A 25,498-nucleotide genomic window follows, 5' to 3' on the forward strand; every position below is an offset into this window, starting at 1 on the left:
CTTGTAGAATCAACCCAAAGCTGTTCTGGGGAAACACCACATTTTTCCTTTAATCTGTCATCTTGTACATATATAAGCCAGCCAGCCTAAATCTTTCAATGGGCTGTTAAATTATTAACGCACATTAAATATAGATGATACACAGTAGCTGTGTGCTTGTGTGATCCTACAGCCAGTCACCAGAACACTTTAATTTGACTGCTTCATAATTGAAAGATTTAGTTTAAAGCAATTATTTGATTGCTTGAGGCCACAGTGACCACTATTCAGCAAATTAACGCACATACAAACTTAAACAGAAAATACATTTTCATAGCAGTAACAGCAGGGCTATTGCTAATAAAATTAATGATGGTTTTCTTGTATTAAAGTATGACAGTGATGGTAATTCACTTTAATAAAGCACTAAATCACAACAGTCTCAGAAAGACCCAGCAATTCCTGATCCCATATGAGAAGGCACTTGGTGACAGTGGGAAGGAAGAACTCCTTTTTAACAGGAAGAGGGGAAAGAGAAGCGAAAGAAGAACAAATTTAGACAGGACAGGAGTAAGACCAATACTGAGATCCTGTTTTTTTCCTCATATTATGTTTAATACAAAGCATCATTGCAGGGCAATTTGGGAAACTGAATCAGACAGTGAGAGTTCAGACAGATGGACACAAAATCCTGCTTAGCGACATCAATCCATCTGAAATAATTGACTCTATTCCATTTATTAACCTGATATTTCTGCATTTATTGGTCACACTAGTTGGCTTGAAATACTTCACTGTGTGATTGAATTTGCCACTTGCAGATAAGAAAACAGGAGGATTTTGACTTCAAACTTAAAAGATGCTTGTGATGCCTGCTTCGTGCCATCACCGAAACCCTCAAGAAAGACCTCAGACACAAGTACCGTGAAGTAACCATCCCTTTATTGGTGTGAAACGGTCCTATCCAAGTCAAAACAGGTTAAAAACAGTCAGTGCTCAAAACAGACCAAACCAGAGTTTCTCCACACCCTGCTTTGCTCATGTCGGGTGGGACTTTACAAAGTTGTACTGGGTGCAGACGCTCATATCGCTGAGCCCAAGAAGTGAGAGGGGGTTCCACAGAAAAAACGATAAAGACTTGACGTCACTCCAAACCACGTTCACTGCTTTCACTGAGACACTACAGCAGCACCAGAACTTTCTCTGAGAGGTAGGAAGGAACTAGAGGGTGGAGGTGTGGGGATGGGTGAGTTTAAGGGGTAGGAAGTGTGTTTACTGAACTCACAAAGTGATAGGGTAAAATTCTGGGGCGGGGGTGTCAGACAACATTGATGACAGAGAGAAATCATGTTACCTTCTTTTTTTTGTTTTGCTTTAAACAAATGCCTCCAATTGGTTTATGAGGAGGAGAGCGTGAGTGGGCCAGTCGTGCTATCCCTCCCCCCATGTTGGTTTACTTTGTTTGTTTGGTGCCTCCGTGGAGGTAACCGGTTAACCACGGAGTCAGTTACCATGTTGTTCCCGCTGCTGTCACTCCTGCAGCCTTCCTACTTGGCGTTGGCTGAGCTGCTGAGCATCTTACGGACCGCTTGAGCAATGCCGTCACGGTCTATGCCAAAGATTCGGAGTAGCTCGTGGGGCTTACCGCTCCGGGGCACTTGGGAGACTGCCAGGCGGTGGACGGTGAAGCCGGTCTCATTCACCACCGCCGAACACACTGCTTCACCTAGACCACCTGAGGAATCAGAATACAGAGCAGACAAGACTATCGATTAACGGGTAGTTCGTCCAAATATCAAGTTTCTAAGTTGCTCGGCATCTTTCCGAGTGTCTTTCACCCTTCTGTCATATCTATCATATCTATCTACACCTCCATGAGCGATTACGCTCAGCAGAGATGTAATGTGTGCTGACAGGACTGGCGCCACCCTCCCTCTGTTTTCTCACTCCTCTCCTGTCACACGTTCATCCCCTTTAGGAATGCGATCTGAAGGCTGAATATAGTCAGGTGTGTAAGTAATACATGCAGTTACTTCCTTTTTTATGCTGGCCATTAAGAGGTACCTGACGGAAAAAGTCATCGCACTTTATTGAACTAAAACATCTCTGGTCTACCTGGACAGGCCACAATCTTTAAGATTTCAAGTTGCATACAACCTATTATATATATATCTGAATTTTAAAGTGTGTGCAATCAAATGGGTGCTGTCTCTTTCACAGACAGAAGTTCTCTCAAAGAAGGAAAAACAAACCGCTAAATTTAGGCTCACAGAAACACACACAGTGGCTGAGAGGAGACAAAGGAAAAAGCAAAAATTGGATGCTTGTTGCCATGCTGGTATTGTATGTAGGTCACTGAGAGCCCAAAGGCCGGAGATGAAATTAAGAAATCCTGACAGGCTCTTCCACTTCCACCCTCTGTCCTCCCTCCCTCCCCCCAACAAACATTTTTAAAAAATATCTGTTTTACCTTTTCCTTAGCGTACGCCTCTCTCTTTACCGCTACAACATGCACCTTAGTTCTCTGCGACGTTCCGTATCCCATACTTCTATCTTTTTCCTCCCTTCCTCAGGCCCTTCTTCTCTCTCCACCTAAGAGCTTCTCCGTCTGTACACAGACGTCTGTCCTTAGCTGCTCAGGGCTTTTTTATTCATGAGTTGATACACAAGCAGCGCAGACACGCAAGCAGCTGCATAACAATCCCTCGTATGCCTGTTACTTAAATCTCTCCTGCTGCTGCCAGACTAATGTGACTTTGACCAAACAGGAATATAAAACGGTCAAAAAATAATCAGCATATTTTAGATATAATAATAAATATTCTACATATAGAAGTTTTATTGCAACACCTTGCAAACTAATTTTAAATTCAGATACTCGTTTAGATTTACAAATTTCTTTTTTTCCAATTTTGTGTAGAAGAAAATATACAACTTCTTGGATTAAGTTTTTTTTTTTGTTTTAATGTATTTAGTTTTGGCTTTTAGCCTTTATTGACAGGACGGTAGTGAGGTCAGGAAACCATTAGAGAGTATACAGAGAGAGAGTCCTGCCCCTAAATTATTTTGTTGTCTTGAAATTAATTTCTGTAGACCGTCTTTAATAGATTGATGTAACCATTGTGATGATACCCATTCATTTTTTAATCCTTGGCTTTGACATGTTTGCCGTTTCCATCCAACCAGCCAGCCAGCAGCCCAGGCAGTGTTGCCAGACCTTCCACTGACAAATCTTTTCTTCCTCCAGCTCTTCTGTGGGGAAGGCGAGCAAGAGGTGTGATGTCTCTGTGTCCCGGTGTCCCCTCTCAGTAGAGCATGCCTATAACACCTCACCTGGAGATGTTCAGAAGACATCCTGAGCATCCCCGGGTGAGTGTGAGGCAGACCTGGCTGAGAAACGTGCCAGACACCAGGAGCCCACACCCTATATGATACCCACTTTATTGTCTATTTGACTTTAAACGGAACCCTCCCCCCCAAAAACAACAAAATGAATCTCATGCTGCATTAAAAAATACACTGAACCAGTAGTTCAGACAACAAACCGATCATGAAAACTTTTACTGTGCTCCTAAATGAAGTAAGCAGCAGTCATTTTTCTTCTTCGCAGACTCCTTAGCATTGTTTTCCCGGACAGAGATGGTGCCCCCTGCTGGCTAATAGACCAGGTTTATTGCGCTTGCTTTTTATTTTCAACACAGAGCTTCTGGCCATCTTTTATATACAGCATTTGTTCATTTTCACTTGGGGGCGCTGTGCAGACTCCTCACCTTCATAGTAGTGGTCCTCCACTGTGATAATGCGTCCTCTGGTGGCTCTGGCGTTGTCGATGATGGTCTTGGAGTCCAGGGGTTTGATGGTGAATGGATCGATCACACGAATGTTTATTCTCTCTGAACGGCAAAAGAGGAAGTTGAATATGAAACAGTGTCTTTAAAAATGTAATTACAAAAAGAAAAATAGTTTTTGCACTGTTTTATGTCACAGGTCAGCTTTATCTTTTTTTTCCTTATTTCTTCATACCTTTCTTCAGCATTTCAGCAGCAGCCAGAGCCTCATGGAGGGTCACTCCCGCTCCAACCACAGTCACATAATCATCATTGGTTTTATATACAACCTGTGTGCGAAGGGAAACTCTACATTTGTCTTTGTTTGTTTCTACTCCAGAAGAAAATGTGCACAGAGTCTAAACAGATCAGCAAAATTAGAACAATAAACAGATTTTATTTAGAGCATAGATCAACATTTTGATTAAAATGCAGCAACAAACCTTAGCCTGTCCGACATGGAAGTCTTCGTTGCAGTTGTAAATGATGTTGTTCTCTGGGCGGCTTGTCCGGATAAAACACAAACCCTAGAACAAATCAGAAAGCATCAAAATGAATCGCTGCTTTTAACATACATAATCTTAAGTACTTAATATTTTTCTTTCTTTTTCCTGTTATCAAAAATCATTACGAGTACCTTTGTGTTGGCGGCAAGCTCCACAGCTTTCTCAGTGGAAACACCGTCACTTGGGTAGAAGACAGTAGCTGCAGGAATGGCTCTGAACATAGCCAGATCCTCCAGACCCATCTGAGAGGGTCCATCCTCACCTAAATATGCACAAACACACACCTCAGCAACAAGAAACAGACAATGTCATTCAGTCTGCAAAGGTGGACATGCAGTGTACCTGAAGAGGAGGAGGAGAAGAAGAAAGAGGAGGGGGAGGAAGAGGTGACAGAGATTCAGTCTGCTCTGTCATTACCTCCATGACGCAGAGACAGAGAGGAAGGACAGGAGGAGTGCTGATACCAGGAGAGAATGTGAACAACACAATAACACAGAGGAAGATGGAAGCAAAGGTTTAGTATTTATGGGGATCAAAACCAATTAAAAAAGGAAGAGAGCTTCAAACCAGTGCCGCGATACTGGAACAGGAGCAACATGCAAAAACAGTAACTTCATATTTTTCACCACTACAAGTCCAATGAGGATTCAGTGGGCAGATTCGATCCAAAATCAAAAGTGTCCCAAACTAAACTTGAGAAAAATATGGCTGCTGTGACTGGTTTGCTCAGTGGAATCTGTCCTTTCAGTATTAACTGTGGGGTGTGAAATGATAATAAACCAAACGTTGTGCACTCTTCACAACGGTGAAGACATAACACAAAAGGGAAGATGGTAACTGACCAATGGAGACACCGCAGTGGGAGCCACAGAGGTTGATGTTGCTCTCGGAGATGGCGGCCATGCGGAGCTGGTCATAAGCGCGGGTAAAGAAGGTGGCGAAGGTGCTGGCGAACACCACGTTACGGTCTCGTACAGCACAACCAATCGCCACGCTCACCTGCAGGAGAGATGAGAGGCAGTTCAGCATATTTTATATCTATGTTTTGTTTGTTTTTTTGCTTTAAAGAAGTCGAGCACTATATAGTTACAGTTTCCAATACACTTTGTAATTAGTGTGAATAAAGTAGAGTCTCACAGAGCTGCTAGCATAGATGCAGCATAGGTCATCACCTTTGTGAAGGTGCTACAGAGTATACTGAATATTACGTTGCATTACGATGATGCATTTCTTCATTAAGAAAACTGGTGAAAATTGTTTCCTGGAAGGATCCAAGAAATAGTTGATAATGATCAGGAACAGTAAACATTGGACATTTGACGTTAAGGCTCCTCGAAGGACAGCGACACATCAAAAACATCTAGTAAGCAAACTGTGCCCCAATGGAAAATAAAAGATAAGTGGAAAAACCTTATACAAAACACTTTGTGTACATGTAATAGCTTCAGTCAGGTGCTGATGGACGTCTTTTACCACTCTATACAGCAGCGTTTGAATCTTAAGTCTATTTTGTTTTAGTAACGTGCTGGCCTTCTCATACTTCTTCACACTTTAGCTTCACCTGTGAAACTTTCTCCAGCTCTCTTGCTGTGAACTATCCTCACCATGTTTTGCTCTGCAATGTAGCATTCCACGTAACGGTTGGGGTGTTCATTTTTAAAGAGCTCAGAGAAGGTGGAGTTCTTGGTGTCTCCATCCAGAACCACCACTCGCTCGTTGTAACGCCCCAGCTTGGCCAGAGCTATGCCGTACGCCTTCCTTGTAGCGATCTGATCACACGGGGAGAAAACAGATTCAATAAAGTACGCTCGGCTCAAGTTTTTATTTAAAAAAATAGAAAAAAGATTTTATTTACTTCTTTGATCTAATGTTATGAACAGGTAAAAATGACTTTTAAAGACAAGTGAGGGTGGATTGTCTGCTACCACTGATCCTACCTTATCTCCAGGTTTGTAGCTGGGTGCACTCGGCATGCGGATGTTGCGGAGGCTAACAGGGGATGTGTCCTCATTGGGGGGAGCAGGATAGAGGCGCTTGTTGCAGCTGATGATACGGTTCTGCAGCTCCTTGATCACGCTCTCTGCCATGTCCTTGGGCAGGGGTTTACCATGCCAGCCCATTTTATCCTCAGCCGCTGAAAGACACAGACGCGCCTAAGTATCCGCTGAGCATCTATTCTTTTGACCAACAGAAGCAAGTGATCTTTCAAACACCTAATCAAAGTTTAACATTTAAATATTTTGATCTATCCATCTTCTTCTTCTTGTCACAAGACCCTCAAGGTAGGGTACACGCCGGATAGGTCAGCACTGGGCTAATCATGCGTGAACCCAACATAAAAATGCAATTTATTTATTTAGGGAAAAACACACTGTTGAAGTCTTAAAGACTCACAAAAATTGCATTGCTTTGCATTGCTCAGACAGCGAAGAACGGTGTTACCTGACACTGACGTACCTTGACCTTTTAAATGTGTTAATTTTCAGTACATTTCTATTTATTGTTACTTTTGTCAGTTTCAAGTTATTTAAGCGACCATTGTTCAGTTTTCTTTCTTTAACGGAACCAATTTGTTCACGTCTTGCAAGCGTATGCCTTCCACATTCATGCAGGTGCACATGCTGTCACACTCATAACAATGTTCCACACCAGTGGGTAACATCAGCCTGTAGCAGAGGTCAAGGGTTAAGGCCAAGAGGCCACAGGGTTGCAACAACACTGAAGATTTCTGGTCCACTCATCTGTACACAAAGACCCTCTTATAACAACCGTCTCTTTCTCCCCAACAAACACATGCGGTCGGTCGCACACACTCCAACTTAGCTTATCACAACACAAGTACAATGGGCTGTTGTAGGGAGTGTATCCTACACATTCTGAGGGATTATGGAGCAGCAGCAGCTAAAGCACCGAAGCGCTACCTGGATTATGGCCTCTGTGCACTCACAGTGGGTGCTTGGGGCAGTTCAGAAAACTTCAGACAGATCTAATATTCCCAGTCAGATGCCACATTTTACCCAGTCTTTAAAAAAAAAAAGGATTTTAGAGCACTTTTTAAAAACATCTTAAATGTTAAGCAGTAAAACTTAACAATTTATCTGCATGCTTTAAGGAATGATTAAACAACCTTTATTTATTCAGTAGGAAGAGGAAACTGGTGCTCATTACAGTACAAAATACTGATATTTGAGCACTCTGAACCACTGTCAGCATAGTTGCTATACCTGGGATGCCCTTGCCCTTGATGGTCTTGGCGATAATGGCAAGTGGCTGGTGGCGTGGTTGACTCAGCACCTTACACAACTCCTCCACACTGTGGCCATCTACTATAATGGCGTGCCAGCTGGGGAAACAGACAAGTCAAACATTACATGTGCTTATGCTCGAGTCAAAATATAAAAAACTAATTTTGAGCAGCAAATCTTACATATTAATTAAAGAACAAGTGCATCTTATTTTATAAATAAATGACTGAAGCTGAGTTTGTTTAACGGTTCTTGGAATGACTCCTTAAGCAGCTACTGAAGCACTAAATAACCCACTCAGATAGTTTTTGACTTCCCCCCTGGCTCACCCAAAGGACTCGCAGCGCCGCTGGTATTTCTCCACATGGTGCTGCAGGGGAGTCGGGTCACTCTGACCCAGTCGGTTAATGTCCAAGATGGCTACCAAGTTGTCTAGCTGGTAGTATGAGGCGAAGGCCATGGCCTCCCACACCGAGCCTTCTGACAGCTCTCCGTCACCCAACAGGCAGAACACCCGATAGCTACAAACAGAGACGGGGAAAGAGAAATTAGTTATTTTTCATATCAGCTCCATTTTCCTGTCCTTTCACGTCCTCCCATCATCTGATGCCCCCCTATGGTGGCATGATGTCACAGCTGACCATGACACCTAAACACACAGACAGACAAAAACAGATCCCTCCCCCAATCCTTATCCCCACCACGCTCTGATCATCCTCAGTAGCTGCTTATGTGGCGTAACAACTCCTGACAGCTTTCCAGTCAAATAGACACGTTCTCATTAAAACTGGAAGATAGGCCGAGACACGGCGAATTACACCACGCATTCCAACTCCGACCACAGAGGAAAAAACCCAAAAAAACCACACGACACATAAAGAAAGGAAGAAGAGGGGAATTCCACAGAGGTGGGACTGGAGAGAAAAGAGGTAGAGACTTTAGATTGAAGGGAAAGGACAACGGAAAAACCAATAAAGCGTATAAACGGATAGTATTCAAATTTAAATTCAAACACAACAACAATTAGTTCAAGGTGCTTTATATTGTAAGGTAAAGACCCTACAGTAATACAAAGAAAGAAAGAGCAAAAAGCTGTTTATTAACCTTGATGAAATGATAAAAAATCTTTGAACATAACCGAATCACATACTATTCTGTAGTGCATCTTTCCTTGAAATTATGTAATCAACTGTCTGTATGTTTATTTCTCAGTTAACACGAGATAGATTGTTGTGAATTACACAACATCAGGGAGGTAGTCTGCATTTCCAAACTAACGCTGAAATATGACAATGACCCAAAACAAACAGCCTCGAGAGTCCTCAAACAGGGGGTCAAAAATGTAAAACTCAGTGATAAAAGCTCCAGGTGGTGATCATCGAAACATATTCTAAGACACACATATCCGCTCGTGTTCACAGTAGTCTGCAAGTAATATAAGTGGTCCAACTACAGGAGTAATCCCTTTACTCCTGTAGTTGGACTCCCTTAGAAGGTGTGTGTGTTATACCTTCCTTCATCCAGTGTTTGTAGGTGTGAATAACAGACTTAGACAAGGTGATACCTCTCACACACATGCTTTCCTTACTTGATCCTGCAGGTTATTGTGTGAGAGTATCCACAAGTGGCATTGATGCAGTTGCTATTCAAAGGTTCTGGGCTCAGATCATATTATGAAACCAGTGATGCAGCCGGCAGCCAGTAGTTGTTGTTACGTGTGTTGTTACTGCATGCACCATGCAAACACACATGGTCCATGCATTATTATTGTCTGAATGCACAGTGGAGCCCAGGTAGATAGCAGCACAATATAAGATTTCATCATTTTTTTAAGAGGTGGTGAGGGAAATGGGTGAGGCAGGGAGATGAGGGAGAACTGTGCTTTTGCGTGTGTGATTATTAGAGCAGAAATAATTGAGTGCACATAGAATGCAAAGAGAGTGAGAGAGATATGAAGGACAGCCAACACAGAGTGCAAGTGCAGCACTCCCTGCAAAACAGCAAAAAAAAAACCCCCAAAGCTGCCTTTCAAGCAATCACATTCTGCTCAGCTCGCAATCAAATGTACCAAATATCATCCTGAAAGTCAGGTTTCAGCTCGGATGCGTAAAAAAAAGAAATAGAAAATCATAACAAATTTTGAAAACGTGAATCCAGCATGCTACAGGCTACACGGCTCTAAACATCTATTGTCAGACAGAAACGGCCGGGTATTTTCCAGACCACGCAAGAACAAAGGAGACAAACGTGGAGCGAGTTCAATCAGCTGAAATTCAGCTGAGTAGGAGCTGCATTGCTGTCAAAACACTGAGATGAAACTACATTTGAATTGTGAAGAATAATGTTGAAAGAAATTGAAAAAAAATAGTACACTGTTTTAACAAACATAAAACTTTTTATATGCATTCAACTCTGAGCTCACTGCCACTGATTTCATCCAGCCCCATTAATCCTGATGTGAAGGTAAAACAGGATGAAGGTCGCCTCTCATAAGCTCTAAGTGACTGCCTAAATGTCAGCACAGACCAAGCCTGTCAGAGAGCGTTTTATTCCCAAGCTCCAGGCAGAAATGTCACATGTCTGTGCAGCTCGCTGCAGCGTACATTATGTCATGCATAATTTCATACAGTCCATCTTAATGTGTGCAGATGCAAACTGGGCTGCTGCACTTCTGCAGAAATGTGCACGCCCCCCACCAAAATGATTGTGTTTATACGTGTGAGTGTGACTTTGTTTGTGTTACCTGGCCTTGTCAAAGAATTTTCCAGTGTAAGCCATTCCACACGCGGCTCCCAGCCCCTGACCAAGAGATCCCGTGGCCACATCCACAAACTGCTGCTTCTGCATCCACGCACACATAAAAAAGATGCACATTACTCACTCCAGCTCGAGCTAAGCAAGCAACAGCAGATGGATTGTTTTTCATTTCTAAATGGATCATAAAAGCAGCAGCAGTGGAACTGTTGGAACAGCAGCTATGGTCTGGATGTTACAGTGCGCCAATTTCTGGGTTAATGTGGACAAAGTGTCACTGATGTTTGCAGCAGACGACAAAGCATCTCTGTCACACAGGCGCAGCGTTGTCTCGCTTTCTCTGCCTACAGATGCTTTGCTGTTATCTGTGGAAGCGTGTCCACGTCTCGTGTGCAGCAAGGATACTGTAATGTTCTTATTCACAAACACTTGTCCATAAACTATGCAGTATTTAACAGAAAAGTCGGAAAGCATAGCATATATAAGATTTTACTTAACTTTTCAATATATCTCACTCTGTTCGTGTGTGTTTAGTGCAGTGTGAAACGTATCAACTTCAGTGTGAAAACACGACAAAGAAAGCATGAAAGGAAACCATGAAAGGCAGCATAGAGGTTTTAAAATATTCCTGATTCATGGTAGTGACTCTCAAAGCCTTAAACTTCTTGCAGGTTTCAATGTTGCCTCACCGGCACAGGGTGTCCCTCCAGGATTGAGTCGACCTTGCGGAGGTTGAGAAGCTCATTCTCCTTCAGGTAGCCCGTCTCTGCCCACACAGCATACAGCACCGGGGCTGCGTGACCCTGAGGAGGCAAAGTTTTCAGAGCTCATTGATCAGTTAACTGAACAGAGGGAACACAGATGACTGCACTAATTTTGTAGCATTGTAATATATATGCTAGAGCCTTATATGAGTGAGTTATTTAGACACATACTATATAAAAATCCTATATATACACTAGAGCACATGCATATTATTTGACTCAGTTCAACCTCCCTCTGTGTGTTGATGCTTTTGAAAACGTCTTCAACCATTATGGATGTGTGCGCATTACCTTAGAGAGGACAAACCGGTCATTGTTGGGGTTACGTGGGTCTTCGGGTCGGTATTTCATGGAATGAAAGAAAAGCACGGACATGATCTCGGCCACGCTGCTGCATGATGTGGGGTGACTGCAACAAAATAGGTGCAGAGGCAAAATGACATTAGAAATTGAGTTTAACTGTCCGGTTCATCCCGTCAGTGCACATTCAGTGGGTTAATTAAAGCCAGACCATCAGTATTTGGGGAATTATGTAAGGCCACACTATCATCAAGGTCACACAACAGTAAGCACATATACAATAGCTCCTACACTGCTCCTTCAGTCCTCTGGGCGCACAAAATACCTCACTAAAGAGTCTTTTTTTAAATACCCTGAAATGAAAAATGTAATGAGATAATTAAAAAGAAAGAAAGAAAGAAAAAAGAACAAGGAAAAGGGTGAGTGATTGGTGCAGCACACGTTATATATATATATAAAAAAAAAAGTCTGTAAGTGTTTGATGTCTTTAAGCTAAAAAGGGAATTCGAACCAAAAGTGATGGATGGATTGGGAAGCATCTCCACTGGAAAGAGAGGAGCTTCATGTTGGAAGCAAATCATTGAAGAACAACAAGAACCGAGAACAAAAGAAAAGAAACTATTTATTTATTTCTCGATAAAATTTAAAAAAAAAAGAGTCACCAATAATGAAAAGTCCGATTTATTTTCCAGGTCATTGTATTTTCTATCATGACAGCATATTTGTCATCGCGACTTAGAAAGTGCACACTGGACGTTGTTATTCGCTTTTGCCGTTTCCGTCGGGTCACGCAGGCGCTGCAGAAGCATGTTTGCGCACTGAGCGGCTCTCTGCTGCCGCACAACACATCGACCCATGAGCCGTAGCAATGGCCACATAAAACAACTGTCCGGCGTGAGTTGTATGTGTGTGTTGCGTAAGTGATCTCGGAGGACAAGAGGAGTGGAACACCAGTGCACCTGCAGCAAGCTCGATCCCCTTCAAAATAATAAACATGTTTTATTATTTTGAAGGGGCACAACATATTATTAAATACATTAAGACTATATTTTCGGTCAGGATATTGCTCGTAGCATGTATGTACATGAACTTGCCCAACCGCCCTTGCTTTTGCGTAAATTGCGCACAGACTCTGGTATAAAACTAACTATACGCACAGGTAAACAACTGAAATGCTTAAAAAAGTTTAGACACGTCACACACAGAGACAGATTTTCATATGGTGCATCTACAATATTTTAAACACACAGTTTGACTATTTTACACGTTAAAACAGACGTTACTGTGTTCTGCGACCAGTTCATCTGTAATTACGATGCGCTTCCCTGAAGCAGGTCCTCATAAATGAAAGAAATCACACATCGATATTTAAACGGATAAAAATGACGTGCATAAAACCACGTTTTCTGCTGTCACGCGTCTCCTGCTCGGTTTAACCATCTTACCCGCTGCCCGCTGCAGTTGTCGCCTTGATGGAGTTGATCCGGAGTCGGGTGGCGATGTTCCTGAGCGCCTGCACCGTCTGCTGGTCCGGTTTATGATAGTCCTCCATCTGGCCGGTGAACCGAAGAGAAGCACACTCACTCACACGCAAGCCGGTAAAATAGAGTTAAAAGAGTTAAAAGTTCCCCCCGGTCTACTGTTCTGAGAATAAAGGCGAGGAGAGCGCAGCGGACGATGGCAGGGGTTAAAAAGAGATAACGCTGTTTAACCACAGAGACAGAGGGCGGGAGGGAGGGGGCGTGTTTGCAAGCGAAGCCTATGAATATGGCTAATCTAGGGCCAAACGAAGCCTGCAGTTAGTCCAAACTGTCGCATGAACCGACAGTAGGAAGGCTTTGGACTAAAACCAAGGCCACACGCGCGGGTAAACGCTCACAGCAAGCCGGCACACAGACTCTGATCAGGGACGCTCAGATGCAGCATTTCCACGCTCTGTACAGACAGCAACTATGCAAACCAAAACAATGCGTGCAAAAAAGTGGGAACACATTATATATGAAATATATATTATAATATAAAATAAGTGATGCACATCGAGATCAGTTTATACTGACAGATTTTTGTATTCGTCATTTTTTAAACAGCGGGAAAGTTTTATTTATTTATCGTGAAGTTGCACTGAGGAGTTTCATCTCATGCATCCATACAGGCTGCAAAATGCGTTCACACCGCTCTATAAATAGACCCCAATGCTCTCATTTTATACAAATGGACTTTCCTTGTAGCTGCAGCATTGCTGTCCACATTCTTACACAGCTTCGACCAACATCATCACTAAGCTGACATTTGAACAGGAGCTTAAGGCGCTGACATTTGGGCTCGTGTTGTGATACTATGAAGATAATAAAAAATGAAGCTCTTTCAGTAATGTGTGACTGATGCCACGTGTAAAGACTGAAGAACCGTATAACACCTCTTTAAGAAAGAGCAGTGGGCTTTTTCGGGTCATGATCAGAGGAGAGGGTATTCTGGTGTAAAAGATTTACAGAATGAAGACTGAAGAGATCACCACCCAGTTCCAAATGAAGGAGATATACAAGCATTCAGGTAAGGTCTGCACAACGTTTGATTTAGTGTGACAGTTCCCCCCCCCAATTTCCTCTTTGGTGTTCTTGAAGAATCTTCCCTTTTGTTGCCCGCAGATGATCTGGTAAGTAAAAGAGAAAAAGCGAGCCGTGTAAGTTTATTTAATAATAATAATAATAATAATAAAGAAAATCAGCATTCAATTTGTCATTTAAACCCGGAACTACTAATTTGATGTTGGCTGTGACAATTACTGTGGGGTAGGTGCGGGTTTAAAGTAAGCAACTAGTGACATCTGGTGGTCAAAGACAAGACTGCACCATTCAAGACAGATCTCTTAGTTATGATTGTCTTTATAAACTTGGGCTTAATTAGAAATATGCATAATAATATTAATAATAATTTGTTAAGAGGCTCAAATTTCTATTCTAATAATCACACTCTTTAAGTTCTGAAGCTTCTCACTGCTCACCAAAACATTGACTCCTCCAAGCAGAAAACAAGAGCAAACAATTACTTTCAAATCTTTAATATCACAAAATATTCAAATTACGCACAATAACATCAATCTTAGAAAAATTTGTGTTATTTGCAAAAACTCTCAAAACCACATGGTGGGCCAATAAGATAAATTAGACCGACGTGTAAAATAACCTTAAAATCTTAAATATGTGACCGGGATTAAAAACAATCTCTAACATTTCAATTATTCTTTATTTAACCAACACATGCAGAGAAAAACAAAGAAAATGTGTTGGCAAAACCATCTCTGACATGAAAAATGAGTTTTTACATGGTAATGAAATGAACAAACGATCCCATTTGCTCCCTGGATGCAGATGTTATTTCACATTTGAAATTTAAACTTTTCCAAATTACAAAAAAACAAAATAAACTTACAAAAAAGTACTGCAAGCAGGAGAAAGACAACTTCAAATATTAAATACCAAGCTGTGATGTCACAATCGAGGCAAGAATTCATGCCGCAAAATAAAAAAAAAATATATACAAAGCAATAATCTCTGCTCTTCTTGTTGCTCACAAATATTAAAAAAATACACTGTTTGGATATTAATGACTTTGTATACTGGTTGTTTAAGTAACTGGATTAATGGCCCAACTACTGAACATCACTGTACCACTGGTCAGAAAACCCTCTAATATTTTCATGCATTTACATCATTTTTCTTCCTTTTTTGTATAAATAGACAACTTTAATAGTTTGAATATGCTGAAATTTTTGTGCGAAAATTCATTGATATATATATTTTTTAGAGCTCAGATTTCATGACGTACATTTATTCTTTTTCTTTGCTCACAAACAGCAGCCACTCAGTGGTGTACACGAGGAAAACGGACGCGTTTACTCCTGCTTCCACTGCAGTCTGCAGGGTTTATGGGGACGTGCTGCAGTAGCCTTTTACTGCAAAAAACACCCGAGTTTATTTCATCTTCAACTTATTGACTGCAGCTTGGAAAAACATACTTTGGGGGGGGGGGGGGGGGGTAGATGGGCCTAGAGGTAGTTTAAAGTTTTCAGCGTTAGTCTGGGTAAATGTAGCAACTCAGCTTGTTTGAAGCTATCAAAAGCACATTGGTTTCCACCTGTTTAAGCATTTTACTGCTAAAAGGATCGAAAAGAAACAGAAATCGAAATTTGCTACTTTGGTTTTTCCTTTTTCTCTTAATACTCGAAACATAAATCACTTGCAGACCCCAAAAGGCTCTGTAGTAGCAGACTAAGATATCCCAAAATGCTGGTATCCCTAAAGGCTTTGCGACTGTCGCCTATTGCACATTCCCCTCCGAGAACATCCACGACTGCAAGATCAGCTGGTGGAGGAGAGATGACAGCACAAAGAAGGGGAAGGACGTAGACAAAGCAAGGGTAAGGAGACTTGTGGAAAAACCAAAGGTAGCAAAGGAGCTCGTTTCTGAGTCATAAACATATCACCGTCTGTAACATTATAAAAGCAGCTGAGAGGGATAGGTGATTAGTTTGAGTTCTTGGCTGAAAGTGCTTCTTCTCCAAACAATGATAGAAGTTATTCATCTTCACTGGACGAGAGCTTAAAACTTCCTCAACAAACGCCTGCCAAACACAAAACGCCTGGAATGGCTGCTCAGCATCTTCTTCAGCTTCAAAACGTAGAACGTAAAAAAAACCCAACAAAACGGGGGGAAAGATTGGTTCTGCTTAAACGCCACATAGCAGGATAGCTCAGGTCCCCAGCACAGAGGCCTTTCTCATCACAAGTAGTCGCAGTATAAGTGTGCTCGTGGTGAGAACACCAAACACGTGACGAGTAAGAGAAGCAGCACCTGTGATTCGTACAGCTGCAAAACTATCTGCCTGAGGGTCAGCGGGTTTGAGGTTCCCAAAGCTCCACTGTGGTTCTGTCCTCCAGAGAAAACAAAACAAAACAAAAACAAAACACCAACAGCTAAACTTTATCCAACCATAAAGTTTGACCACATTCAGAAAGTTCAAAAGGAAAAAACAAACAAAAAACCCCAAAAAAAACAAACAAAACATACATCAAGATTTAACTGGGAAAATTTATCTCATTAGTCTTTCCCACAGTAGTTCTGCTTTTCATAGATTTTGACAAAAGATAGATCCAAAACGAGTATTCAGCATCAGGAACAGATGGTTAGATGGTGCGGTGCATGCTGTAATAACCTTTAGCACACAGACTAGTTTTGAAGGGTTTTTTGGTGAACAGTGTGTTGAAAACCTGTTTGCTCCACTTTTTTTTTTTTTTTTTTTAACTTCTCCATTAATTGTGTGTATCTTTATTGATCCTGATGAGGTCGGAGCACTAAAAGAGTGGTGATGGATGAAGTAGGACTATAGTTTTACGTTGCCAAAGTCCTTGGATAGGCTCTGCAGGTAAGCATCATGAATGGCACCAAGGAAGTCTGGGTCATTCTAGAAAATCAGGGCAGGAAGAAGAAGAAGAAGAAAAAAAGAAACAGTTTAAGTATGTGGATTTTGCAACCGTTAAACAGCATCAATGGTTTAATATAGCTTTCTGCAACCAGAATGGTCGCCCCCTGCTGGCTGTTAGAGAGAATGCATGGACAACAACTTCACACATGAGAAAATGAGAAAAAAAAGAAAGAGCTAATTTATTTTTTATATACGGTATATAATCCATATTAATATAATTCTACAAGACCATTCATTTTGGGCACACACATGTTTATGTACACAGGAAGCACATTGTTGGTTATTTAGTTCTGGGAAGAACACCTAAGACTTCTGTGGGCGTCTCAGATCTGCCACTGTCTACACACTAAACAATTTTAGACAAGGTCCATTTTTAGTTCCATTGTATGTGTGGAAAAGATATTTAAAGTTATACATAATGTTATAATACAGGGGTAATTAGTACTAGCTTGAACTTTTCTCATGCTATGAAGTGCCGACAGTTTCTTTTATATGCTTTACGCTTCTACTTTACCTTAATGAGGTGTATCAGAGTCTCCTGTAGCTGTGCTTTACTGCAGGGGGCTGCTACAGGTTCTTTAGCTCCTCCAGAGGCTGAGGTGGGCTCAGTGGGTGCAGGAGGGACCATTGACGTTGCTGCCGGTGTCTTATTGAGGGACTGCTGGAAGGCACTGGGGGAAAGCAGCACAGAAACCCCTGATCCTGGAACAGCAAGACTTGGACTCATGGGGACAGCCTGAAAGAGGAAAGAAAAGCAAAAAATGAAATAAGATCAAAAATACTGGATTCAAATTTACCAGAAAAAAAAAAAAATAGCTGAACTCACAGATATTTGTTTAATCAGATTTGGAGACTGAGAGAAAACATCCACGTCCTTTCCGTGTTGGAGAAGGGGTTTTCCCATAGGCTCTCGGAAGCTGTGGGGTGGGACCAATGTGCTTGGCAGGAAGTTAGGTGCGAGGATGGGTTTGTGGTGGTCTGAATTTACAGAAGGTGCTGCCGGTTTGAGTGTGGCGAGGATGTCCTGACCCATATAGGATGTTTGAGCAGTTGGAGGTCCTGCGGTACCAGGAGGAGCAGCTGAAGGCACTATGAGTGGGGACACTGAGGAGTGTAGCTGAGGGTCTGACCTTTGGATCACTGACTGGAATACAGGACTTGGGTGTAGTGCATATGGAGCAGGGAGCAGACCGGGGGCTTGATTCCTCTGGTTGGAACCAGGGTCTTGGGCTGCATGTTGGTGAATGAGGAGAGTGCTTTGTGGAGGTGGAGCAGGATACGGTTGTTTGTGGACATAGGCAGCGGAGGGGTCACTGGAAACAGTGTTGCTCTGCGTGGGCATGGTTGGTAGAGAGGGGTCCTTAGGGAGAGACGAACCAAAGAGCTCCTCCACTGTGATCTGCTTTACCACGGGGTGAGAGCTCTGCTGGGTAAAGAAACAATTACCTCAAATACAGCGGAGCTCAAAAAAAAAATAAAAAAAATCAAATAACAGAAAACGAATCAAAAACTATTTTGATCATGTATTAATCATTCAGGTTGTTTAATAAGTAAGATTATGAAAGTTTGTTGGAAGCTATACGATTATCATATTTTGACAACATAGTTGGCTGCAAGTTTTGTTTTTGCGTTGCTAATCAGCTGGAGCTTACACTCTGCTGCTCCTGGTGCTATTTTAGCTGTTTAAGCTGTCGTCATCATTGAGCTTTACAAACAGCAAACAGTGTAAGCAGAGGCTTTTTTGGGTAACTATTGGGATTTTAATGCAAAAACAAAAAACTGGCTAATGGGATGAAAAGAAGACTTTTCTGTAAAAATTACAGTCCTTAGACCTGGTAAACATGGAGATGACACAGCTCCACTGCTTGTGATAAATATCTTAGAAATGTATCAGGAAACACAGGCTATAATATATCCAAATATAATAATGGTATATGATTGATTCACAACATGGCCCATTTCCCTTTCCATTTAGTTAACATTGATTGTCCCAAACTGTTCAGTTCATCTTAGCCCCGCATGCAAACCCTGCAGAAAACACAAGCAGCACTCATGGCTGTGACATAAATTGAAGGCACGTATTTGGGTGTCTGTTTGCAATGTTCCTTGCAGCATTCTCTGCTGCCAAATGCTAACTATGTATGGAGTGACAAGGATAAAAACATGCCCTTCTAACTGTCCTCCTCCACACTTTCTATGTGTAGGAGTGACAAGAATGACAAAGCTTTAAACATTTAAAGATACGGTAAACGAAAATTGGAACTCAAATCATTGCTTTGTGTGTGTGTTGTACCTTTTCAGGCTGCGGTGTGATGTGGGGATCTGTAGTGCTGGCAGCTGCTTTTGCTGTCTGTTCAATGGACACATCTGTTTCACCTCCTTGGGACTGCAATTATTGCACAAACATAAAAACATTAGATTATATTGAACTGTTCTCTCTATCTTAAACTGACAACTCCACACCTGAAAAAGACCCAGGTCATTTACCACTGTAATAACTTATATGGATATTCACACAACTTTATTTTTGTTGTCAAAATTTCCACAAATTAGGGCTCAAATCCTGTCAAACACTATAGTTATACATCAGGTGATCATACTCGTGTGATAACATAAGTCAGATGTTACGTTAACTGCGTGTTTGCCACCTCACCCTCTGGTATTCTTCCTTGGCTTTGCTGAGCAGCTCCAAGATATCGATGCTGCGGGGTTCTGCGACTCCATTGGTTCTCCCCGGCTCTGCCCTCTCAGGTGACTTTTTCTGGGCATGGTCTGCTTCTTGTTTCACAATCCTGGCACAGAGTTAAAGCATGACATATTGCCTGCACACATAACTGTTGTTTGCTTTGTCAGATATTAAGTACTGATGATGTTGGGGTCAGAGTTAATATACTGAACAACCTTACTTTGTTTTTGTTTTTTAAAGTGAAATTACTCAAATTATACAAACCATGCAACGAAAACCAAAATATGAACTAGACAATCCAGGCCCTTACAAATTGCATCTTTGCTTCACAAGAGCACAATGCTGGGACAAATCAACAGATTTCCTAAGTGGGCCAATCGTTGCACAGCTCATTTGCACCATGATCACGGTTTATTTTGATAATTGTCATTAACCTGCTCGCACCCCGACTCATCCCTATGCCTGACTGGCTGAAAATCAGAAGAAGCAAAGTGCCTGGCTCTTTGTTTTGATCTATTAGTTGAGTTGGGAGCTGGGACTCACCAGCAGAACCACTTTTATTCTGAATTTTATTTGAAATGGGAAAGCAGAAATCCTAAGTTCTGAGATGGAATGCCTCCTCAAGTTGGATTTCTCACTGAGAATAATCAGAAAGCCCCACCAACCCTGACTTTACAATCCAAGATGGTGGCAGTAAGCGTAAACAATAGCAAAACATTAAAACTTCATTTCTACTGTTGGCCTTGGAACGGTTCGCAGCCGAGTGTGAAGCAGTGGGAATGAGAATCAGCACCTCCAAATCTGAGGCCATGGTCCTCAGCCGGAAAAGGGTGGAGTGCCCACTCTGGGTCCGGGACGAGAACCTGCTCCAAGTGGAGGAGTTTAAGTATCCCAGGGTCTTGTTCACAAGTGATAGGAGAAGGGAGCGGGAGATCGACAGATGGATTGGTGCAGCGGCTGCAGTGATGCGGACGCTGTACCGTCTGTTGTGGTGAAGAGGGAGCTGAGTGTAAAAGCGAAGCTCTCAATTTACCGGTCGATCTACGTCCCTACCCTCACCTATGGCCACGAGCTGTGGGGAGTGACTGAAAGAACGAGATCGCGGATACAAGCGGCAGAAATGGGCTTCCTCCGAAGGGTGGCTGGCCTCTCCCTTAGAGATAGGGTGAGAAGTTCGGCCATTCGGGAGGGGCTCAGTGTAGAGCCGCTGCTCCTCCACATCGAAAGGAGCCAGTTGAGGTGGTTCGGGCATCTGTGAAGGATGCCTCCTGGGCGAGGTTTTCCGGGCATGTCCCACTGGGAGGAGGCCCAGAGGCAGACCCAGGATACGCTGGAGAGATTATATCTCTCGGCTGGCCTGGGAACGCCTTGGTGTTCCCCCAGATAAGCTGGAGGAGGTAGCTGGGGAGAGGGAGGTCTGGGCTTCTCTGCTTGGGCAGCTGCCCCCGCGACCCGGCCCCGGATAAGCGGAAGAAAATGGATGGATGGATACTACTGTTGCGTATGTGTGACCTGCTAAATAAGCCGTACATTATATTGCTAGTGATGAATGAAAAGCTCTACAATGCTCCCGAGCAAAACAAAGTCTGTTTTTCCTCGATTTTTTTCACTTTACTGCACCGTAGTCAACTTGGGAGTGACGTGATTGCTCCTTTTACCTTGCAAGATGGAGATGGCAGTCTTACTTTTAAGGTGGAGCCTGAATCTTACATCCCGCTGCATGGTTGGTTCATGGTCTGATTTGCTTTTCATGGGGCTCCTATATTTTTGTTTAATTTGAATTATTCTGTATTAAAAACTCCTTACACTGCATCAACTTTATGGCATCTTATATGTGGAGTTGTTCAAACCCTGCATTTAGTGAACATAACAGACCTCCACATTTCCAGAAAGTACACATTGTAATTCAATTTGGAAATACAAATCAAACTTGATAAGTGGAAAAAACAGACAAACGTAAAGCCTTGCCCAATTTCATCCACTTCCTCCATCAAATGTCTGGCTACTTACTTGACCATGAGCTGAGCGATGCGTTGACAATCCTTCTTGTCATAGAACCAAATACTATAGATACCCACTGTTAAAAACACAGATACAAATAATGCATTTAATAACACTGACAGCAGACACCAGTTTATACAAAACTCTTTAAAACAAACCCGACCCTTCATAAATACAGCTAAAGGAACTATATGATTTTTAAGTCTTTTTAAGATTATTAATTTAGTCAGCTTTGTGACTTAACATAATTGAGCCATCCAAGAAAACACTGAAAACAACACTAAATGAGCACTGTACATGACTGCACATTAGTGGACCTTAGGATCAATGAGAATCTGACAGTCCAAAGCAGTGAAGTTACAAAACAATCAAACACAAAAAGGAGAAGTTCATCTGTGGAGAGCTAACACAGCATTCACCGACACCAAACGGAAAACAAGCAAACTGCACATTTGCAGTTTCTGATGAAAAACAATAATTTTATATGAAGCTGCTCATGCTTTGTGTGTGTCTATGTGATGAAACACTGGTGTATTCAAGTTCCCTCTAAAGCCTGAGGTAACCTAGCAACCCAAGTGCTTGCCTCCCTGGAGCATCCCCTGCTACCAACGGGAACACAAAGTGTTGTAAACAGGTGTATGCACAAGTCCAAGTACACACCCCAGCAACAGACATCTGAAACTTTGAGCGCACGCATCAGCCTGCAGAAGAGATTTCAAACACACCTGGAGCAGCATTAACATCCCTCTGAAGAATCCATCCTCTCCGTGTTCGACTCTATGCTCGTCAAACAATCATCTTTCAGCAATATCAGCCTTCATTATTTTTAATTGGAGAGAGGAGTCTCAGGAGCATCATCTACATCCTGCTCTCACTTTCTCTCACAAACCTGAACTCTACCTAGAGAGCAATCACAAACAGCAAAACAGACTTCAGGCAGAGAACAAACAAAGGCTCCTCAGCCCGTAACTTATCTTACTGAAAAGCTCAAATGGGCAGTGCAAACCTTCGTGTGGAACAAATGATCAAAAACCATTTACTCTGACCCGCCTTACAGTGACCATCAGCTGTCAGACGAGCATCTTCACAGCCTGAGGAACACCTTCAACCACTTTATCTGCCCGCAACCTAACACACTTTGAGGAATTAAAATGAAAACAGCAGCAGTCGGACTCCTGTGAAGCACCTGGAAAAGCTTCTGACTTGGATATCAACAAAAACATTACATCATGTCTTCCATACCAGGCAGGCTGATAGGCAAGCCGAGTCCTAAAGGGGAGCAGTCCACTCTGACGCTGAGCCTGGCCATGTTATTTTTTCTCATTAGCAAACAAATGGGAAAACAATCCAACTCCTTGTTCATTGCCTTAATGAAACTTCTGTTCAGACTTTTGATAGATTACCTCGGTGGGAGCACTGTCAGTTACTTTCTGAGGATTTGAGGATTTATTTCCAGCCTTTTCATCTGATACTACTCCCTGCTGAACTCATAACGCTAAACGATTTCACTGGAATAAGCCTTCAGGAAAAAACGCAGCAGGCATAAAAATATTTATATAATAGAAGCCTAATTCACCCCTTAGAGCCAAAAGTTTTTTTGTTTGTTGGTCCAATACAGAATGAAAACTGTGGCCACACAAAGCTGAATACTGTGTGGTTTGACAGACCAGTCTGAGGCCATGAATGACAAGGTCTTCCTCCTTGATTCTCCAAGATACAAGAAGGACTTCAAGCAAAAGGGAGAAGAGCTGTTCCAGAGAACACTGGGAAAGTGTCTGTCCAGCATTTTCAAAGGTACTAATGTGTTCTGGCATTATTGCTTTTGAGCAGGAAAAATGAAATAAAACCAATACAGCAAACAAACTTAACACAAAATCTATATGTAGAGAAACGCAGAAATTCTTTGAATACAACATTTTTCATTTTTTTCTAAAGTTCATGAATTAAAAACTAAGAGTGCGGTAACATTTAGATAAAGGTTAAAAGTTTACTGACTGTTTGGATATTTACTTTTTTCAGTTAATTTGTGATTTTTCTTGCCCAAATTATCATCTCTTTTTGTCTAAAGCGGAGCCTTTCAAAGCTATGGTAAATGTTTCTCTTCGACACTACCTTTTGTGATACAGCGCTATATTATGGGAGAAACATTGTGCTAGAGAAATATTATGTAGCTGAGAAACATTGGCTGATATTCTGGGATGGTGGTCTTTTTTTGTTCCCTCAAACTTTGAGAAGCTGTGAAGTACTGCAGCACATCTGATTTCAGTCCAAGCATACACAGAAATATGAATCTCCTGCACATGACATCTGCAGTTTCTGTGTAACTGGACAACAAAACACTCACAGTTGCCATTTCTGTAGAGCAAGAATGGATCCTGTAGCTGAAACTCCAGGTCTTTATTGATTGGCTCTACGAGGTTCTCCGTGCTCAGTCGATTCATGATGGTGAAGCCATGGTGAGGGGAAGCAGACCTTTCAGGGACAAAAAACATAAAACATCACCTCACTGATATGACATATCTCTGTGTCGATTAGTTTAGTCATCCATGAATGATTTTTTTATGACAAAGAATTAACACATTTAGAAAAAAAAAGTTCACTGATTTTCAGATTAGTTTGGCCTCTTCATCCCATTTTTCAAACCCTGGCTGCTGCTCTCTGGCCATGTGGTATGTGGTCGCCTAAACTGGCACAGATCTCATTGTCTTTGATCACTACCCAGTGCTCCTGATAATGGCTGAAGGTAGGGATGTAAGATTGAAAGTTTCCCTTTAGGACTCTGCTCTTTCTTTACCACTGCTGATCTGTAAACCATCTGCATCGCTGCAGATGTGGCCCCGATCAGTCCGTCAATTTCACGCTCCCCTCAATTGTGTACAAGATCCAAATAGCAAATAATCCCTTACATGGAGGGAGCACTCCACCCTTTTCTAGCTGAGAACTATGGCCTCAGGCTTGGAGGTAGGTTGGAGGATTCTCAGATATTGTAAATGAGAATTTCTGAGAATTACATAATTCTCAATTTTGTGAAAAATATTCATATTAATCAATAACCAATTAAATCGGTTGCTAACATTTCGTTATTTTCAAATGAATATATGAACAGCCCTCAAAACAACGATGCGCGTTAAAGCTGTTTATCAAACAAGTCTTTACACTTCAAGTGGAATTAATTACTAAAACTTTTACTTATTATTTTCCTGTTTAAACAGGGTGTGATTTTCGTTCTGTGAGCGGACAAAAATCACATGCAATCTAATTCGTGTTTGTTTACAAAGACTGAGGCCTGCACACGTGCGTAGAACACGTCAAATGACAGCGCGTGAAACGTAAGAACAGGTAAACAAGTCCTCGCGGTCAACGCGTTACATTCCTATAAAAGCCTCACGTGCTTACCTTGTATAAACAAACAGGGTGCCCTCGATTTCAGTCTTCTCCTGTAAAATAAAAAGTGAAGGTGTGAGTCAGAAACGATAAACATGCTGAATAATAGCAAAGGACGCTGTTAGCACAACTATAGCTAGCGGATAAAAGATTACGCTTATTGGTATTTAAAAAATAAATAAATTTTTTTCAAAATGACAGTGGTGGCGAAACACAACGTGTGTAAGCATTACCTGGATAAAGTTCACTTCCGCAAATATTATCAAATTTCTTTGTATTTTTGTGTTTATACAGAACAGCTAGCATGCTAAGTCAAATAGCTTTGACGGCTTTCCGCAAAGTCACGTTACTTACAAACTTACCCACTCATTCGCCTTGGAGTTGAAGTTATATAGAGCCACCTGGCCGGTAACATCGAGCAATTTGTTTATGTATGGATCTTGCCTCTGTAGAGCAGCTAAGCTCATCATATGTCCAGCATTTACGGTCTCCATTTTGGATATGATTGTTGCTCCCACACGGACGGAATTCAGCAGACACATATAACTTCCGCTGTCCCCGGAAACCACG

General features: G+C 41.9%; 2 protein-coding genes across 3 annotated transcripts; both read right to left on the reverse strand.

Moving 5' to 3' along the window:
- Nucleotides 1-909: 909 nt before the first annotated feature.
- On the reverse strand, nt 910-13,068 carry LOC146644885 (transketolase-like). The gene is made up of 14 exons (XM_085393404.1): nt 12,821-13,068; nt 11,367-11,484; nt 11,001-11,114; nt 10,301-10,398; nt 7,887-8,078; nt 7,537-7,655; nt 6,250-6,446; nt 5,917-6,081; nt 5,155-5,311; nt 4,444-4,574; nt 4,250-4,333; nt 4,003-4,096; nt 3,750-3,872; nt 910-1,714 (listed from the first exon to the last, which is right to left on the reverse strand). The coding sequence occupies exons 1-14, from the start codon at nt 12,925-12,927 to the stop codon at nt 1,527-1,529; spliced, it is 1,887 nt and encodes a 628-aa protein (XP_085249530.1). The 5' UTR covers nt 12,928-13,068; the 3' UTR covers nt 910-1,526.
- A 3,544-nt stretch (nt 13,069-16,612) lies between these two features.
- On the reverse strand, nt 16,613-25,485 carry dcp1a (decapping mRNA 1A). Of its 2 annotated transcripts, none has more exons than XM_085393353.1 (9): nt 25,291-25,485; nt 24,941-24,981; nt 23,889-24,016; nt 21,554-21,620; nt 19,511-19,649; nt 19,151-19,243; nt 17,684-18,280; nt 17,372-17,593; nt 16,613-16,836 (listed from the first exon to the last, which is right to left on the reverse strand). In XM_085393353.1, exons 1-9 carry the CDS (start codon nt 25,468-25,470, stop codon nt 16,756-16,758), a joined length of 1,548 nt encoding a protein of 515 aa, XP_085249479.1. In that variant the 5' UTR covers nt 25,471-25,485; the 3' UTR covers nt 16,613-16,755. The 2 variants fall into 2 exon arrangements, with proteins under 2 accessions (XP_085249479.1, XP_085249478.1); XM_085393352.1 differs by having other exon boundaries at nt 17,684-18,283.
- Between the last annotated feature and the right edge of the window lie 13 nt (nt 25,486-25,498).

This window comes from Rhamphochromis longiceps, linkage group LG20 (assembly GCF_057381845.1).
Source record: "Rhamphochromis longiceps isolate RC_006_pf linkage group LG20, R_longiceps_female_GT1.1, whole genome shotgun sequence".
Taxonomy (NCBI): Eukaryota; Metazoa; Chordata; class Actinopteri; order Cichliformes; family Cichlidae; genus Rhamphochromis; species Rhamphochromis longiceps.